The sequence below is a fragment of the Falco peregrinus genome, chromosome 12, assembly GCF_023634155.1.
Source record: "Falco peregrinus isolate bFalPer1 chromosome 12, bFalPer1.pri, whole genome shotgun sequence".
NCBI classification, from domain to species: domain Eukaryota; kingdom Metazoa; phylum Chordata; class Aves; order Falconiformes; family Falconidae; genus Falco; species Falco peregrinus.
In genome coordinates, this window is record NC_073732.1 from 3,341,394 (window position 1) to 3,361,682 (window position 20,289).

The window sequence follows — 20,289 nt, forward strand, 5'->3', positions numbered from 1 at the left end:
TCTTTGAGATGTACTGTTGAGATTGAGTTTTGTATGGAGACAAAATGTAAAGCTAGAAATAGACATCAAAACTTTGTATCTCTGTCACTGACTTTGGTTACAAGTGGGTTGCTTCACAATATATGTATTCTTATAATACCCCTAGCATGTCAAATACTGTCCTTAATGAGAAGGTAGTCCTTTAGAAACATTATCTTAAGGCCATTTGTCTTATTTTCCTGTAAAATGAGCTACAAAATTACACATCTAGGCAAAGTCATTTGAATTTCTTTAAAAACACTAGCTGCAAAGGTTTTTCTTACCTTATTAAGGAAGTGTAGTATGCAGCAGAAATTAGAGAGCAAGTCAAAGCACTTTAATAGACTCTCCCTAGTTTTTCCCCTCTTTAGAGGAAGCAGTATTGCTGTAAATCATCGCTTTGGTGTGACCATGTCATAGGAAACATGGACTGACAGCATGGAGAACAGAAGTTATTTGCCATTCTGTTAATAAGTCGTCTTCAGAAACGTGTTGCCATGGGGCTATGTTCCAGAATCCCAGTCTTGTTCTTTGCAGTTAGTCTCCCTTCAGCTCAGTGTTGCACAGCTGTAGGCTTTTTTGGCTGGATATCAGTAGGCTCTACTTTCTGTAAACACCATTGCTGGCTTTGTGACAGACTTGAACAGAGGTGCCCTTTTACTGCTCCTTCCCTTCAGGAAGTCCAGTCAATTAGTCCAAGGCAAAACCATAGATTGCATTTTAGTTTTTTCATCCTTAAAACATTGCCAAATACTGACCCTCTGACCTAAGTAATTTCAGCTGAAATGAATGTTCTCAAGTCTAGGAATAGTTTGCAAAGACAATATGCTAGGACTTTGGAAGTTATGAGTTTAGATGTAAGCTGCAGAAGTATCCTTGTATACAGTTTTATCACAGTCTTTCTGTCATCTGGGTAGCTTGATTTTTCTGATCCTTAACCTGTGACAGGCTGGTCTGTCTAATGTTCAAGATCATCTAATGCAGGTCTGTTTTGACACATACCTTGCTGTCTTTGAATATTGCTTGCTATGGTGTTGTAGTACCAGAAACCTTGTGTGTCACGATACACAGCATTTTCTCTCAATTCCACTGAAGTGTAGCATTGGAACAGTCATCTGATGTGACACACTGGAGTGTTGCTGTGTTTAGACAGGTTTCAGAATCATAGGCGATACCATCCTCAGGTAAATATAGTACTGACCCCTTCTAAGCACATATATATACATATATATTAAAAAACCCTATGTTTCTTAGTTTTCTAATGCTGTAGCAATGAAAGTCAGAGGAGGGAGGGGCAGAATCCCACTTGTGTCTGATCCTGGCAGACAGCGTTTGATGGTCTGTCACCTCTGTGGAGATGTGTTTTTCAAGCCCCACAGCAGCAGGTGGGGATGCCATTTTCTGCAAATTCTGAATACAAAACCTGACTTCTATAGTTCAGTTCTTAGGGGCAAACCCAGCTGTCTTAAGGACTAAGACGACCTGAGTTGTTGCCTTGAGTATGTCTATAGCATGTATGTATTTGCAGAGGGGCTAAAAACACATGCATATTCAGTGGCAGAGTAGATTTCACAGTATTGTTTAGGTAACTTTTTTTTCCCCCAAAATGTTTTTGGAAGAGTGGAACAGAGCCTGTGAACTGATAGCTTCCCAGTGTTAAAGAGCTGTCTCCAGAATCTCAACTGAACTTAGTAATGGACAGAAGTAACTTTTTTTCTTAATTGTTAGTCTAAAATCTCTCAATGTTACTGAATGTGTGAGGTAGTAGCTGTGAATTTTGATGAAAATAATAGATACATTCGTAAAAAATATTTTTCTAGTCTCAAAATAGCAAGTTGAGTAACCTTTTTCTCTTGGTAACTTTTTTTAGTGAGGAAAAAACGAGTGTGTTGTGCTGCAGAATAAAAATGACATTTTTCTTCTTTCTTGTAGCATTCTAATACAAGTTCAGAAAGAATGAGGCATATTCCTTATCGTCTGGGTCTTAAGCTCATCTGGTCTGTTGGATTGCAGCTCTCTCCTGGGCCACTATCTCTGTGTGTTAGGTTCAGCTGACTTGGCTCTGTAGCTCTTGTCTCCTAGTCTTCTACTATGTGAAGCCCATCCAAGGCACAATACTGAGAGGCTTCCCTAAACTTCCTGTTAGATTCTTCTGGGTGATATTTTTCAGACATCTAAAATGAAAAAAAAAAAAAAAAAACCAAACCCCAAAAAACCACAAACCACCACCCTGCATTTCCCAGACTTAAATTTTCTGTCTGGCTTGTTGCCTTCCTGTGTTTTATGTGAAGCATGGGAAAACAGAATGTGGTTGACCTTCATCGGCAAAGGCTTATCCATTCCAGATAAGTAAATTTGCCAGCATTGTACCTACCAAATGGAGTTGAGTGTCTCCAGCAATCAATTCTATTATGTTTTTTCTTCAGAGCCAGTATCACCAGAGACTTCCAAAATACACAGTTTTAAAAATTTTGTTCTCAAAGAAGTTATCCTTAGCCACATGTCCCCTTCAATGAAGTAAATGTGTATCTGGGCTATGTTTGGCTTCATAGCTGAGATTGCCTGTTGGTAGTGATGGTGTACTTCGTTAGCCAATAACTTTAGCTTTTTATATAGACACAAGAGGAAGGTGTTCCATTTACTTTTCTGAGGGCCTCAAGTAATCACTTGCAGTCACTCAGGTAGTCATCAGGTTGGAAGAGCTCTTGCATCTTAAACTTTGGGGCGTTTCCTGCCTCTCCTGCCTGCTTGATAGGTCAAGGGCCCTGCCATCTTGAAAATTCTTGTAGAAACTTGTTCCTGTAACAGTAAAAGGGTTTCATGTAAACCTGGAGTATGGGAAACTGGAAACATTTTGGATTTTCTAGTCTGGATTGAATTCCACCTGTACTCTTTCACTATAGTCCCTCTGTAAACTAATATACTGTGGAAAACTTTGAGCTGGAGGAAAAAAACGGGGTTTTTTTGTCTAATGTTTTAAGATGGTGGAGAAAGGATGTTGGTTCTTCTCCAAGATACATGCAAAGTCCAACGATAGCGTGTTTCCTCTCTCCAGAGTGCAATATCTCTAGGTAGGAAGAATTTCTAAGTTCTAAATAGAGGTTTGATATGCCATAAATTTCAGTTACTCCTGTTTCCTCATCTTTCTTATTGAATGCAAAAACTGTGTGATGTGGAGAAAGGAGAATGCAATCTCCTATCCTTAAACTAAGTAACTTAAAAATGCCTCTTTCCACCCCCAGAATCTTAGTGCCTAGTCATGCTTTCTGTTTGTTTTTTCCTGTCTAAGCAAGTAGGCATACTATGCAATCTTCAATAAATACCGTCTTGTATTTTTGGATTTTAAGACTGAGAAGGAAAATTAAGTATTCCTTTCTCTAGTACTTGAATACTTTTTTTACAGATAACCACACAATTTCAGGTTAACACTGGTTAATAGTACCAGTGAAGAAGCAGCATCACCATGGTTCCTGTGAGAATTCTGTTGCTACACAGCTAAACACATTTAAAGAAATAGAAAATCCAAAAGTCCTGAAGCTAGTACTACTGTTTATTTCTGTGGTGGTGTATCCTTGTCAGGATGAATCAACAGTGAAAGCAGCATGTATGTCTAGCCTGCGTTACTGGTGTATGTTGTGGATACTTTTTATAAAAAAATTATCATCATTTTGTGGCAAGTGTTGCTTTTCATTAAGTACTTGGGGATTTTATGTTTTAATTTAAATATAACATAATGTGAATTAGGAACTGAAAGACTGTCCTGTATCCTGAACTTCTGGTAGACTTGTCCTTGAGCTTGATCATAGTTGCTTCTAACTCTTAATATGCTGACCTTGACTCTCCAGAAAATGGATTCACATGATGATGTTAACACTGCTGTGTTTTTCCTGTTTAATCCTTAATCCTACTTTACATTTTCAGTCGTCCCTAAAACATTGCAAGAATGCTGTACGTCATACTCGATTAAATATATACATCTCATATTCTTTTTATTACAGAAGTAGCAAATATATTTGGTTTTGATAAGATGTGTATAATTAAGTTTACTGCATTCCCATTTTCCTTTAGCAAGAGCCTTTTCATGATACAGCAGTTTATTCTTTGTGCATACTTTGGCTTCTTTGCTTTTATGCTTCCCTGTGTCTCAAACTATTGTCTTTTCCTCCTCTGCCTTTCCTATCCATGTCATAGTTTCTTGTATGCTTTGCTTTCTTCTGTGTTTTTTCTTAGCCTTTCCCTTCCTAAGGAACATAGGGATATAGCAGGATTTCCTAAATCTACCTGTCATATGTTTCATTCCATGAACTTCCATTCCTCTCCCAGGTTCCTATCACCACTTATTTCTGGTGCATTTTTGCCTCAAAGGGAGCAAGATTTCAACCCTTTTGTTTCCAGGTTCCTAAAGATGGGATGTGTGTTCACTGGCATGTTTTCTTTGCAGTGAGACCAAACTTTGAGGAAGGTGGGACAGCAACAACGGGGAGGAAGCATGAGTTTATACGCTCTGAGAGCGAGAACTGGCGCATCTTCAGGGAGGAACAGAATGGGGAAGATGATGATGGAGGCTGGCGACTGGCTGGGTCACGGAGGGATGGTGAGAGGTGGCGTCCTCACAGTCCAGGTGAGAGGAGATCTGGAGAAAAATGCAGCCATGGTTGTAGGAAAGGGGCAGTGGGTGAATCCAGGCATGGGGGAAGCAGAGGAAAAGGAGGTGACATAAAGTTTGGGACAAAAATGAGTAAGATTCATGCGGGTTTAGTTATTAAATACTGTTTTGTCATACATGGGGCTCTTGGTCACAAAATGGTTAGCATAAAATTGCATGCTTTTTGTTTTCTTTTTGATGTCTTCAATGCCCTAACATATTTAAGGGAACAGTGTTTTTCAGGTGTGTGCTTGTCTGTGTTGTGCTCCAGGTGTGTATGTGTCAGGTAAAACCAGGGTTTTTTTCATAGTACCGTTTCTCTGTGGCTGTGATGCTGAGGACCAGAGAAGTTACCCACATGAGGTGGTGTATGTAAGGCTGTGGAGCAATGCTGACGACAATTCAGGTTGCTGGCCTCTTTCTAGTTTTCCAAATGTGTTTGCAATGCCAAGAGGGATCCATGGAAAATCTCAAAATATGTTGCTGAATGGATCTTGTAGCTAGTTACAGGATGTCTTGTCTCAGTAAATTTCAAGCATCTGTTTGGTGTGACTCTCCCCTGGCCTGGTCTGACAAAGTTGGTCTGGTTTACTTGCTTTCCAGCATTCCATTGCTAGAGTTGCAGGAGAAATACAAAGCAGAGCTTGGTATTTGAGTAAACATCCCCTCTGCTCAAGCCCTACCCGCCCCCCCCGTCCCCCCCCATCCCCTTTCTACTTGGAGAAGATCTTGCTAGCCAGTCATACCTGTTGTGGATCCTAGTTTTAGCTAATTTTATTGGCTGCGGAAAGCCTCTGGGGAACCAAGGGAGGATTGTGGCACTTGCACAGTTACATCTTTATAGGGAAGCAAAGGAAGCATGGACATTTTTGGGGCCGAGGTAGACAACATCTTTACTTCAGTTAGTGTCATGCTTGCTCTTGCAATGGGTCTGTCACCCTTTCCAACATGTCAAAGGACTTTTTCAGTACTGTAATGGTTGTGAGCAACCATTACCTCTGTTCCTAACCCTCTCCGCAGCTACATATTACTCTGCCCTCAAACAACTGTTAGCTTGTACTAAAATTTAGCAGCGAGCCCAAGGCTAGATTTATTATCAGATATTTTCTATTTAGAGCAGAGCTAAAGGGCAAATTTTAAAGAATGCAGTTTTCCCCAGTGTTTGGTTGTGATTGTTCATTAGATACTGCTGCTTTGTTATGTAGTTCAGATGACATCAGGCCAGCTACGATTGTATCTCATGATGATCAGATGCAGTATGATACTTAGGAGTAGAGTGTTTTGCAAGTACAAGCCTGCATGCTTTAGCTAAAAAGGAAGCATAGACCTCAAAGTTCAGAAGTTCATTCATGTCTTGAACTGCTTTAGATGTTCTGAGAAAGGTTTTGAAAATTCATCTTATTTCCATCATAGTAAATATTACTACTTATTGAATTTCTTCTGTCATAGACAACTTAACTTCATTTACAAGTTTTAGCAGGTATTCACAGAATTCTTAGAATTAGCTAATTTTGAGATAGACCAAGTTGCAGCTGTATGGTACTAGTCTCTCAGCTTTGGTCAGAGCTGTATTTTGAATTCTTCTGTTAGTAGTAGCCGCAGGACCATCAAAATGGTTTTAGTCACATTCTTGCTTTAAACAATGAATTTAACTCAAATTGGCATGGCTTAAACTGTTTCTTTGTACTTATTTTGGTATTAGGTAATAGTACTAAACATGTGTCCTACTAAAAATAGAGAAATGTCTTTAGAGTACTGTCGTCATTTGTTTAGCCGGACCTTCCTTTGACTTGGCTCTGCATATTCCCTACTAGATTGTATGCTGCTTGGTTGTGGGTTAGGTTTTTTTGGGTGAGAACAGTTTAGAAGAACGTAGCAGTTGTCAGGCTTGAGTTTATCTTGTGTTGTTAAGCAAAGCATACTTTGATTCCCACAGACCATTGTTTTTCCAGCTTTTGAATTCCTCTTGCTCCTTCAGCTGTGTTTACTGCAGGATGGCTGACCTAAATCTGCTCATTTTGTGGTTTTTTAATAGGCACAAAGGATCAAGAGGACGGTCTGCTGCTGTTGAAGCAGTCTTGTGCCCCTAAGTGTAGTTTCCCAGATTCTGTGGTCTGATTTATTGTAGCTAAAGTTAACTTTCTTGACATAGTTGAAGGGATCTGTCATGTGTCCATGCTGTGTTTTAAACTGTTCTCACATGGCTATGCCTCATATGAGACAAGGGATCTTCTGAATATTGGTCGTAAAGAAGCAGATCAATCCTTCTCCTTAAAATGGACAAGCCTAATGTTTTTTTCCTTCAACTGTTTAATTCAGAAGGATGTAAAGTTGTTTGGTTTTGCAGCATGAAAACTGGATTGCATCACCAGGCTTTTCCAGTCAGAGTTTATGGGGTTTTCTAGTTTTTCTGCTACTGTCTGTGCATTAGGACTAGAAGCCTGATGGGAAGACCTCTTTTCATGGTTTATACAATGAAAAAGTTGTTTTGCTGGTGGTTCTGGGTAGATGTGGTACTGTTGCTCTTGTAGCTGTGAAAATAGGATCTTTAGACCAGGTTAACTATCTGTAAGAAGAATGTGACCATAGCTTTAAATTCACTGGCTGCTTCAAAGTCTTCTTGATGACTTCTTTTTAGCCATCTATTTTAACGATGTAATGACTGCTTACCTAAAAGACCCCCTTCTTTCTGTTCCAGTTCTTGCATTCATGCAGTGATTGCCCTTTACATTTGCATAGCAAGTCCATTTTATCAGATAGATACACAAACCTTTTTGGTCTCAAAACTAATGAATGAGGTGTAGAGTGTTTTGGCTCTGTTTTTTGTCATCATTAAGGAATAGGAATAATCTCTTATTACCTAAAATTTCTTTGATACGATTTTGTCTTTGTTTAAGCAGCTGTACTAAGATTTTTTTTTTCCTAAAAAGCATTTTAGAGAGAGGCCTTAGTTTGTAATCTCATATAAAGTTATTTCTTTTTGGGTTGCTGCTTTTTTTTGAAAGGCTTTTTGAATTAATCTTGGTTCACTCTATTTTCAGCATCAACTGCTATGAATCAAGTAGACTTCTTGTTTTTTGGGCATTGTGCTGTGTACTTCTTGAATCTTAAGTACATTTGAGAATCTTGCTCTAAAATGGAGCAAAATAAAAATTAGGTTCATATCCAATATATGCCCCCAAAGTAATATGCGTACTATTCCTTTGTCTTTTATTGAGTAGATAGCACCAGTTTAGCATACATGGGAAGTTCTTCTGAATTAGAGAATATAACTTATGAGATAAATAGCTATTAATAGTTGAGACTAAGGTGTACTTGGATTTCCTGAAACAGCCAGTAGTCCTTTTTCACCTATAATATCACCATAAATACTAAGGGATAAATTTAAAAATAGTTTCTTTTAACTGGGAATCTTGGTCATATATCTGGTGTCTAATGATACTGCAGGACTGAATTTGAAACTATTTCTGTCCTAACTGTTGGTTAAAAAACTTTAGGTAAGAATGTAAGATTTATCTTCACTTGTGGTTTGCTTTAAAGATTGGCAGCCCTGTACTTCAGACCTGAGTTGCTCACTAGGTTCTCTAACTAGGCTTTTTAAAACTTTCGTTGTTACTAAGAAACAAGGGCAAGTGTCTGCTCCACCTATCTTTTTGCCTGTCCACCTAGCTCTGAAAATGTGTGGGCCATGAAGGGAGGTTGTGTGAGTAAATCTTTGCAAACAGACCATACGTAAACAAAATCTCTTTAAAGTTGTTAATTTGAGCTTTGAAGATGCCTAGAATTAACAAGGTGCTTAAATTCATCTTCAAAAACTGTTTCTGGGTCCCACTGTGAAGAAAGCCTGTGCTCCTGGCGTAGGGATGTGAACCATGTAAAAATAACAGAGACTTTTCTCAGTGCATGGCCTCAGGATGGCCCATTTACAGCTGTATAGAAAGTTCTTAATACCAAGTTTTCCTCTGCTATACAAAAGAGAGCTGAAGAAGAGATGCTTGGCTATTTGCATGTCCCAGGATGGCAAATAAGCAGAGAGATTAATTTGTTTGTACAGTATGGCATTGCCAGGTTCAGGCCATAGCTCTGTTTTTCCACGTATTGGGAAATCTGAGGCAGACATTTCTTGCTGTACTGAGGAGATGTCTGCCCGTGGGTTTTGATCAGAAATGCAGTCTGGTTGTCAGCAGCCTCTCACACTTAAACCTTGGAAAAGTCTCTCTGATTCCAAAGGAAGTTATGATTTTAATGTGTAGATATTTCTGATGAGGAAGGTGGAAGTAAACCTAACGCTTGCTTCTGATGCCATGTCAGTGGGATTTCAGCGTCAGGCCTTCTCCTTCAGGTAGACAGTATTGCCCTGCTTTAGTTGCTGGTTGCTCCCAGAAATGCTTTTGTTCTTATAAAATTGAGCACCGTTTTAATGAGATGTTCATATGTATGACTCACTTGAAAAGGCCCTTAGAAACTTGCACCTCCTGAGTCTGCATGAAATCGGAGGCCAGGGTGCTGTGGGCAGAGGTGCTTGGGGCATGGTGCGGGGATCCTTTCTGAAGAGGATGCCCGAAATGGTTATTGCTTCATAGAATACCAGGTTGGAGGGTACCTCAAGGATCATCTAGTCCAACCTTGGCGAAAGCATGGTCCAGCAAGATGGCCCAGCACCCTGTCCAGCTGAATCTTAAGTGTCTAAAAGTGTACTTGAGCTCTCTGGAGTACTCGCCCCATTAGTGCATCTTTAGCGAGCCTTTGTCTTTGCTTACATATTTTTTGAGAAGTTATTGATGAACAAGATGTTGACATAACAGGCCTAAGATGTTAAGAACTACTTTAAAGCAGACAGAAAAGATGGGATAAGTGCAAGCTTACTGTACCTTATGTCTTTCCTTAATGACATTAAAAAGGTTGCCTTGGAACACTGATTTGACAGTTTTGCGTACCAAAAATTTCACTTACTTGTTTCCGTGGCATAACTAGAAGCACAGTTTAAGCTACACAGTGGAATTATTTGCAAATGCACACATATGGTATAGTGAAGGCCTTGTTAAAGTGAAACCTTTTGTGTTTCCGTCTTAAAATACAATCTTAAAGTTCATAGTGTTTCTAGAAGGAGGTTGTTTTACATTTCCTGTATTTGTGAGACAAAGGTGGATTTTTGCATGGTTAATATTAATACTTAAGGTATTAGGTTTGATGTGGAAGTGTTCCTCATTCACATGAAGCAAATTGAATAGAGGACAGTGTTTTCTTCACTGTGATTTTTTTGGTAGCCATTTGATAAACTGTGAGACTGCACTGATTGCACAAATTAAGACAAAATTTTTTTTTTTCCTTCAGAAAAGAATGCAGTCACCACTAAAAGCACTAAAGACTAAGGTGCTTTCATTTTTGCATTGCACCTTTCTGGTAAAGATGGCTTCTGTCGGATGTAAAGCTATTCACAATCCTTTCACTTGCAGTTTTTCCTTAACAGCAGGTTTTTTACAGTTTAAATAACATTATTGTAGTCAGGATTTTAAGTTTGGCTGAATGAAGATGTCTTCTGAATGGATTAGAAAGAAAAGTGAAATTAAATTTTTAATTTAATTTGGGAAGTTTTTCCTCTTTTCTTACTGTCCTTCCATGTTTTGGTATTCCATGGCTAAAAATTTACTTTTTTTGTAATGACTTTTTCAAGAGACTTAACAGTACTTTCAAAGGTATTTGAACAGTCATCAATCCACTTCTTGCATAAATGCACAAAAGTGTCTCTGAGGACAAGAGGATAAAAGCATGGGTGGTTTGTTCAGGATGCGACTTCTGCAGATAGCCTAAAAGAAAATATAAACTCTTACAAAGATGCCAAAGAAAAAATCAAAGCTGATGATGGACGGCTGATAAATTCAATCAGCATCCTGGTGTTGCTTCTCTGATTTTGGTGCTCCAGCATGTTGTAAATTATGCAGCCCAGCTTTCTTAGCCTTACATGTTGGGTTTTTTTAATGCTTATCATGAAATTTATAATGTGAAGATATACAGTGGACAATATTTGTAAGTCTCCTGGTTGATGGTAAGACACTCCTTTTCTTTACCTTGTCCTTTTGAGATGTCTGTTCATCAGTGGTTTGTATCCTGTAGGGGCTTTCTGAATTTCTGTCACTGTTTGTGATCTCTTCACCCACCCCTTCACCCTGCCAAGTAAGCTACTACCCCCGGGACTGTCTTGTAAAGTTACTTTCCCCCTGCCTTAGACGGCCCTCGTTCTGCAGGCTGGCGAGAACACATGGAGCGACGACGGAGGTTTGAATTTGATTTCCGGGAACGAGATGATGAACGGGGTTATCGACGAGTACGGTGTGGGAGTGGCAGCATGGATGACGACAGGGACAGTCTCCCTGAGTGGTGCTTAGAAGATGCAGAAGAAGAAATGGGAACATTTGACTCCTCGGGGGCGTTTCTCTCTTTAAAGGTGAAAAGCTGTCTTGGGCCCTTTGTTCACTTTGAGTAAATGTCCTGTTACATTGGGTGGATTATGGATAATTATGTTGACATTGTAGAAGGTGCAGAAGGAGCCGATCCCTGAGGAACAGGAGATGGACTTCCGACCTGTGGAAGAAGGGGAAGAAAGATCAGACTCTGAAGGGAGCCACAATGAAGAAGCCAAAGATCATGAAAAGACCACCAAGAAAGAGGGGGAGAAAACAGATAGAGTAGTGGCAGGTAAGGGGGACTTCTCATCCATCTGTTCTATGCTGCAGTATATAATTTCTGTTAATTCAGTTACATAGAACCATGCAATGTTACAGAAGCAGTGGAAGAAGCAGTCCAAACATCTTCACCGGCTGCCAGGTCAGATACCCCGCCAAAATCCCAGCCTCCAGACCCACTGCAGACAAGCCTTTTTGAAAGGAAGGAAGAGTCTGTGCCAGAAAGAACAGAAAAAACAGAAGATAAAGAGAATAGAACAGAGAATACACCACCAGCCAAAATGTCCAGCAGAGGGGAAGGTAATAAACTTGATAAATATAATTAGTAAGTTTCCATTACTCATTGCGATTAGTCTTGGTCTCTGTTAAGAGGCAAGGACTGGATTATGGTGATGAAAAGCTGGAATTCACCAACTGGTCTGTAAATAGAGAATTTGTTGGATATGCCATCTCAAATAGTTACAGTGCACTGGTACTTCACACTGCAACACAGTCTAGAAAAGTGTGAGCTAATTTTGGATGTACCTCACTGGTACAGCTCTACATGTGCTAGAGCAGGTCAGTCTGGACAAATGTATGTGGCCAGGGAATGGGATATGCTAAAGTGTGCTGAATTCCACACTGTTTGGACTAAAATGTTTGTTGCTTGAAGTTGTTGGGTGCCTGTGCTGTACACAGTACCAATGTGTGATACATACAGGAAGATCTGAAAATACTTCTGCTTTGGTGCCAGCTTTGAGCTGTTGAATGTTTTCTACAGTAAGTTCTTAAGTCATTTTCATGTACGTTAAAGAGAATGAACTAATTTTAACATTTTTCTTTAGATTTGGCTTCTGTTGCTCAACCCTTGTCGCAGATTTCTGCAGACACAGCTTCTCCTGCTCATCTTTCTCCTCCTGTTTCCAATTCAAATCCTGCTCTGCGTCCGGTTCAGACACCTGTCACAGCTGCTCCAGGCATGGGCAACATTCCTACTGATCCAGATGATGAAGAGGGCCTCAAACATCTGGAGCAGGTAACATTTCTCAAATTCCTTTGTTGTTGACAATGATGAGACTGGAGTAATGTAGAATGCAAAAAATACTTAAAGCTCATAAAAACAGAAGTGCAGCTGAAACATTACACTTCACAATGTATACTAAAAGCTACTTTTCTTTCCTCCATTATATTTTTAAGAATTAAAGCCTATGTAGTATTTTTCTGAATAAGGGTACTGTACCCATTGTTAAAAGATCCTAGTGCTTGTGACCACTGTCAAGTAGCCTTACCATTTGCCTTGAGAAACCATAAACCGGTATGCCCTATATGTTTTTTAAAAAAGTTAACAAATACATAAATTATGTACAGACTGCGTTCAAGAGGGTTTAGTGACTGCTGGAATATTGAGCGTTTTTCCTGCTGGTGTTCCCATACCTGTTTTGGTTTTCACCGTGATACTGTGAGACCTTGGCAAGTTGTTTGAAAGCTTTATTTAAGCAGGTGAATGCTTATTCAGGATTCTGATAAGGTGGTAGACTGAGCACTGGGTAGTACAAGGTTGTTGTATTTGGTGCACTCATTTTCAAATCTGTAAGCACACATCTAACTCTTGTATTCCTTGCTCATTTTGATGTCTCCTGCAGCAAGCAGAGAAAATGGTGGCGTACTTGCAGGACAGTGCCCTTGATGATGAAAGACTAGCGGCAAAAATTCAAGAGCACAGAGCAAAGGGTTCCTCTATGCCATTGTTCCATGAAGCCATGCAGAAGTGGTACTACAAAGATCCACAAGGAGAAATTCAGGGTAGGTCTGTGCCCTTTACACTTCCTCTTTGCTTCACAGACTGTTAGTTCACAGAGTTACCACCAACAGATAACTGATGCTTGTTGTTACAAAAACCGTACAGGGAGTTTGCCACTCTAGAATTAGATTTTAAAAATAGATCTACTCATCACTGCTCCATCAGCTCAGCATGCCTGATGTCCAGAATTATACTTTATTTTGGTTAAGGTTAGCCATCATTTCGTGTTTCTGTAAATTGAGGTTAGACTAAAATGTTTTTCATGCTAGTATTTATCAGATTTCCAGCTAATTGTAGAAACAAAACAAGAATATGACCATTCATTCCATAGCTTGTTGAAGAATCTGTGAGAAACACTGAAGTCTGTTTTCTAGTCTCAGCCTGAAGACATTGAGTATACAGGGAAGGTTAACTTGTTTAGAATCTAGAGCAAAGAGGAAACTATTTTTCACAAGCCAGTGCTTGTGTGTGATCTCAATTTAAATTGCGCTTGCAGCCAGTGCATTATTAGTTCATATACTATCAACTGTTCCATGTTTGCAGTTTTTGCTGAGAAATCTCAATTGGTTTTCATGCAGTGAAAGTTGGAATAGGCCTTTTGTATAGATACTTGCATCTTTGCTTTCAGAAGGTACTTTTCTTTTGGAGGTCTTGGGGCTCTGTTTTAGCAGCTGCTTAGCTGCCTCCCAAAAAAGTAATGAGGCAGTGAGTTCCGTACTGGCTGTACTTTGCTAAGTAGTAGCTGCTAACGCTGTTTAGTGTAACTTCCTCAGCTATGAACTCTAAACAGGATTTGTGGGACCTGTCCCAGTCTCTTGTCTGCAGGTATTTCACATCTTTAGGGTTTTCTTCTCACCCCTTTGAAGGATGTTAACTATAAAGCATTGTTATTTGTTCAGTGTGTTTGAAACTGTATGTTGGTTGCTGCTGGGTGTTTATTGCTCAGTGACAATCCTAACAGGTTCTTATTGGAGTACTTCCTTGACCTCCAGAAGTAGACACTCCCACGTAATACTTTCTTGGGATACCTCTCTGGAAGGAATTAGCATCTCGAGATACTTCTTAAAAGAGAAGGCAATAAGTACACAACATTCTTGCTTTCCAGAAGATATTTTTGCAAAACTTTTTATTTATGTGGTTCTTTGTTAAATAATCTGGTTTGTTTATACTAGCTTTGTGTCCATTTGAATATGTAAAATTAGTGTAGGAGTGCTTCTTTGAAGGGAGCGACTGAAATCTTTCTCAGGAAAAAGAGGAAGAGAGGGAAGAGTGTGTAGCTTCTTGAGAAAAAAGAGAAACTGGTTTCCTTGTTATCTTAAATAATCTAATGGTCTGCTCAGAGGTGGATCTGCTCATCTGCTGAGTTCTGGAAGGAAAACTATAAAACCAATTTCTCTGATTTGAAGGCAAGAGTTTAAACAGGCTAATAAGATTGTTTAATAATCTGTGTGGTAGATGTTAGGAAAGGAGCACTTGTGCTTTTAGCACTGTCAGCTAGTGGATGCTGCTGAGGTCCAAACTGGAAATCGCAGGTGTTGTCAATCGGATGCTGAGCCTGAAGTAGCAAGCTTTTCTGGAAGGCAGGGCATGTATTAGCTCAACCAAGCTCCACACCACTGTGGCTTCACTTCCATCTTGAAGCTGACTCATCTCCCTCCAGTGCATGGTAAAAGCAGTCATGTACTTTTCATTAAAGACTGTCTGGGGGAATGTGGTAGCCAATGTAACAATCTAGGTATGTGCACTGGCACTCCAGCCTTGAGTGTACCGTCTGTCCAGCCAAATGGATGAGGCGGACAGGAATGCCTGATACTAAAGTACTGTGTTACTTTAGCAAGCACCCATGCTCTTTGTTTCCAGTATGCTCAACTTTGCCTTACTTCCCCTTCCCCCTGTGTGTATTGATTGATGTTATTTCAGGTCCTTTCAGTAATCAGGAGATGGCAGAGTGGTTCCAGGCCGGATACTTCACTATGTCACTGTTGGTTAAGAGAGCCTGTGATGAGACTTTCCAGCCGCTTGGAGACATCATGAAAATGTGGGGCAGGGTTCCCTTCACTCCAGGTCCAGCACCTCTTCCACATCTGGTAATTATGTGACAATTACAGTATTCAAATAGTCCTGTAACAAATAGAAATGGAATTACTTACTTGTCAACTGCTCTGTCTTGGACTTGCAGGTATTCCAAGCACCAAAGCTGAACTCTCTTAAAATACCTTTTTAAGAGGAGAAAAGATACTCAGTGTAAAAATATTTGGTTTGCCGTGTCTGTGGCTGGAAGGCTTTGTTCTGTGATACATACAAGTGCTGTGTATTTCACAGTCACTGTACTCCAAGCTTTGTAAATATTGGTCTCTGTCTAGGCATTTTTCTGTTTTCTTTGTCTCTTCAGTTCAGAATGCAACTCTTAACATTGCCTGCATTTGAAATATGCTATTATATGTTATTAATATAGAATTTTTTATCCCTAAACATAGGGCGAGCTGGACCAAGAACGGCTGACTAGACAACAAGAGTTGGCCCTGATCCAAATGCAGCACCTCCAGTATCAGCATCTTTTAATACAGTAAGACTGCCTGTCCCAGAGATCTTCCAGTGGCTGTGTTCTGCTCTGCATTTTTAATCATCTGGGTTCAGCTTCTTGTCGTTGTTTCCTTGGGCAGTGGGCTGGGAGTGCTTCACCTCCACCAGCAGTAGCCTGCTTCCACAAACACCAGAGGCTCGATAGCCTACAGGATTAGGACAGAGTGTGGCTACCTCAGGCACTCTTTTCAGGGTGTTTTTTGGTGTTGTGCATAGCTGCTTTGGTGAGACCTGATACATAGGTAGTCATTATGATCAAACTGAATCCCAGCTGTCCTTATTGTGATGTTTCTGGAGTCAAGGGAAGGCTACACATCTTTTGAACTGCAAATGGAGAAGGCAGAGCTTTTGGTCTGCTTGCTCAGCTTTTCAGAGATCAGTGGAAGGTAACTGCTGGAGAAAGCAGTATGTCATCCATCTTGCCAAAGTTGTCAGTTGTTCAGTTCTGGACAGTTCCTAAAAAACTTATTTTGTAGGAGCTTGGTGAAAAGAAAGCAATCGGATTACTTGTTCAAGGGGTCTTGAAAGTGTGTGCCAAATGGTTTTTGAATACTGATTGTCAGCTTATGACTTGATAAGGCAAGAGCCTGCCCCTCTGCTAGGGGATACCTTAACATGCTGGGGAAGAGATGGTTTTGTGTAGGTAGGCAGTTGTCAAAGCCAGATGAATTCGAGCAGTCTGTAATTTATAGAAAAAGGGAAGTAGTGTTGCACAGCTTAGAAACATTGGACAGCAATAATCAGTTGACATAGTTGAGGGTGAAGAGAAATTTGGTTTTGTTTATGTGGGCCAATTTGTTGTATTCTTCTATTTTGATTCTTTCCAAGGCCCCATTCTGTGGTTCCCTATAGTATTTAGCATGTACGTTGTACAGGTCAGTGGGCATTAGTCCCAGAGAGTGAACCTATGCACAACTTCTGCAACTTGGGCATTATATAAATAAGCAAGTGAACAAATACCAGTGATTCTCTGCTTCTCTTTTGAAGACAACAATATGCACAGATGCTGGCTCAGCAGCAAAAGGCAGCCCTCTCATCCCAGCAGCAGCAGCAGCTCGCTATTCTCTTGCAACAATTCCAGGCCCTGAAGATGAGGTGAGTTAGCCCAGACTTGAACTGAATTCCATTCTTCCTGTACTCTTTAAGTTGAATATAATGATTATCATAATTTTGTGAGTGGTCCTGTCCTATTCAAGGTTACTCATATTTGAGCATTACATATTTTAAAGGCTGTGTGAATATGAAACGTTACAGGATGTAGAATACTACTTTATATATGCAGCCTTTACCTTGGAGAATGTCTATGAAAATGTCAAGGAAGAATTTTATAGTTGAAATCATACCTGTTTGACAGATCTGTTGTGCTGGTAACAGAATGGCTTTGCCGATTGAGTTCTGCAATACTAGATGCTTGTTCTTCAAAGTAGCCTGTGAGCGGCAAATGCAAAACTGTAGCAGTAGCTGGCTTAGCCCTTAACTTGGTGGCAGGGGTGAGATGAGCAAGAACTCTGCAAGCAGCTAGTGTTGTCCACATCGTATTTTTGTTTTAAATAGAGGTGTGGAAGGAAAGGAGTATGTTACAAGTTACTGAATCTCATGCGTGTTCAGAGCACTCCTCTCCCTGGAAGTGGCATGTTGACTCTTCCTGTTGGTATTACAGAATATCTGAACAGAACATGATGCCACCTGTTACAAGGTCTGTGTCAGTGCCAGACACTGGCTCAATATGGGAACTTCAGTCAGCTTCACAGCCTACAGGTAAGATGCTTAGCATGTGTCAGATCGGATGAGAAAAGTTCATGGATTAAGAGCCAGCATCTTTGAGATGATTGCTCCCTTTTTGACACTAGGGGGAATTATTCCTGCATCAGTATTTTTTAACTGGTTCAGCCTACTTTGCCTTGCAGTTTAAACTCCATTTGAGAGCTGTGAAGATGATGGTAATTTTGCGGATGGTTATGGGAAATCTTGATTCAGAGGGATTGAGTGTTGTATTTTAAAGGCATTCTGCTCTGATGGGAAGAGTCTGAATAGCTGGTTTTTGTGTAGAATTTTGTAGGAAACCCAGCCTTGCTTCACTAATGGACAAACGCTGTTCTATAGGAAGATAAGGTGGCCCTCTACTGACTGAGACTAATGTGTTACGGTTTTATTTCTTAAAACGTAACGGCATACGCAGGGTTTTCCCCTTTCAGTTGTTTTTTGTTGATGTGCTTACTTTTGCTTGTCAATGTTTGTTTTCTTCACTGTCTAGTCTGGGAAGGAAGCAGTGTCTGGGATCTCCCCATTGATACTGCAGCTCAGGGACCAGCTCTAGAACAACTTCAGCAGCTCGAGAAGGCCAAAGCTGCAAAGGTCAGAAACTGTTTTGTACTGTAAGAAGTCGGGATTGCTGTTCTGCAATGTAACTGTTTCTTGAGCCAATGGAAGACTATTAGCCCTTCAATCTTTAGGCCACTCTGTATGATTTTTTGATCAGATTTTCATGGAAAACACTATAAAGAGAATAGGGGGTTGGAGAAACCAGTTACGAAATCCTTGTGGACTGCTGTTTGGAAACAATTGCTGTGGAGGTACTACTGACCTCTAAAGTACTGGTTATGTGTTTTACACTTGTAATTAAAAACTCTTTGCTAGCCACCTCTATTTTAAAATGGGATCATCATGAGCTGTCATGCCAAACCCTGAGTAGGAGCAGGTAGTTGTTCTCTTAATCCTGGCATCTTTTTACTGGAGTTGTTTGGGAAATCATAAGAGTCCTGTTGGTCAGGGTTGTTTCACACTTACTCTAGTATTAAATTATTTTTGTAAGTTTGAACCTGTATGATTCTGTACATTTCCTGAAACTGATTATTTTATGTCTGCAAAGCAACTCGCTACTAGCTTCTAAAGTCAGAGGTTATTTTGAGGAGCTGATGTAGAAAGACTGACTAGAGAACTGGTGTTTGTTACAGAACAGAAATTGTCAGAAATTGTTCTAGGCTATTTCAGGAATCTGACCCCAGTAGGCAGCCAGCTGATAGGTAAAATTGCAATAAGGGAGAGCATCTGTCAGAGGCTTCATCTGTTATGTTGTTACTATAATCTCAGCAGAGCTGCCCTAAGAACTGGTGTAGGAATACGTTACCTGCATCTGAGTATAGTTTTATGTGAATTGTAGCTAGAGCAAGAGAGGAGAGAAGTGGAAATGAGGGCCAAACGAGAGGAAGAGGAGAGGAAAAGGCAGGAGGAGCTTCGGAGGCAACAAGAAGAGCTACTTAGGAGGCAGCAGGAAGATGAGAGGAAACGACGGGAAGAAGAAGAACTGGCCCGCAGGAAGCAAGTGAGTTTCCTCAATGTAGTTAATCTCTAATTAATTTTAATACTTTATAAAACTCACTTTTAAGAGTCCTGTGGGGTCTGATTAATCTTTGGTAGGTGTGTATGGAGACAGTTTTAATATTTTTCATGTGAGTATATGAAATTATTCTTCTTTTGTTCTTGATTTTCAGTTTGAGAGCCCAGATAGCCCACATCTCAGACTGCATTGATGATTCACTTTGAGATAGGTTCCTGTTTGTGAGCTGAGAGGCTTTATTCCATGTGAAATATCCTCCCAGCTGCTTAGTGTCGATATTAGACTTCAGTTAGTTGCCCAGTTATTGTATGTTTAATCTTTATTCACCATTTATGGAGTCTAGTGTTTTGGTAAGGGTATGTTCTGGAGTAGACTGGAGCTTGAGCAGCTGTTTGAAACAACTGAATATAGAGAGTGATTCACTGGAGAAAATGGATGTAACATTTAGCTTATTTTTTCCCCTGCTTTTAAACTTAGTAAAAGATTAGTAAATAATCTTTTTGAATAAGTGATTATCTGGATTGTGTTGTAGAATCTTACCAGCTTTATTTTCCTGAGTTGATAGGAAAGGAAGGGATGTAGTTTGGATGAACAGACTTGTTAAAATTAATTGTGATCTGTGTCAAAGTAGGAGAATGAATGTTGGATATGTAGTATGTTCTTAATCTTACAAGAATATACAATGGAGGTATTACTAGCTTGATGTTTCTAGCTTACATCTGTTCCTCAAGTGTTGTAGGAGGGAAAGACAGTGAAAGTTAGTTTTCACTCTGCATGTGAAGGTTAAGGGCAAGCACATTGTTGAGGTTGTTCACTAAGGAGTTAATAAATGCCTTGTGAAGTAGCACATGAATAATAGGCATTCATAAATAATTTTGTCCTTTATAATATTTTCTATGTGCTTAGGTGGGCAATTGTAAGTGTATTTCCTGGTTTAAGGGTCAGACACTTCTGAGGAAGCCTCTAGTAGAATCTTTACTTTTATTTCTAAGTTAGTCATAGACCTCAGTTCACGCAGTGTTTGGGTTTTGTCACTGAAGATCTATTTTAATAGACTGCAGCATGATATGTGGTTAGCTTTCATGGTATCTTTAAGAATCAAATCTATAAATAAATGGCTCCTTTCTACTGTATCTACTTTTGTGTACAGCAAGTCATTATGGTATACAGTGGAAGCTCGAGTTTAAGCTTCACTGTAGCATTAAAGCAATAATATACTCAGAAGTTTAACTTTTGAGTTGAG

At 39.8% G+C, this 20,289-nt stretch overlaps 1 protein-coding gene across 1 annotated transcript in view; it reads left to right on the forward strand.

Annotated features, from left to right (window-relative positions):
• The window catches only part of GIGYF2 (GRB10 interacting GYF protein 2), a 79,086-nt gene that overhangs the window by 45,430 nt on the left and 13,367 nt on the right, over positions 1-20,289 (forward strand). The window contains exons 8-19 of the mRNA XM_055816819.1: positions 4,460-4,639; positions 10,891-11,108; positions 11,197-11,359; positions 11,446-11,646; positions 12,171-12,361; positions 12,969-13,128; positions 15,047-15,213; positions 15,604-15,692; positions 16,697-16,804; positions 17,370-17,467; positions 17,964-18,064; positions 18,870-19,031. Of these exons, the coding sequence (XP_055672794.1) occupies positions 4,460-4,639; positions 10,891-11,108; positions 11,197-11,359; positions 11,446-11,646; positions 12,171-12,361; positions 12,969-13,128; positions 15,047-15,213; positions 15,604-15,692; positions 16,697-16,804; positions 17,370-17,467; positions 17,964-18,064; positions 18,870-19,031 (1,838 nt within the window). The remainder of the gene's footprint in view (positions 1-4,459; positions 4,640-10,890; positions 11,109-11,196; positions 11,360-11,445; positions 11,647-12,170; positions 12,362-12,968; positions 13,129-15,046; positions 15,214-15,603; positions 15,693-16,696; positions 16,805-17,369; positions 17,468-17,963; positions 18,065-18,869; positions 19,032-20,289) is intronic.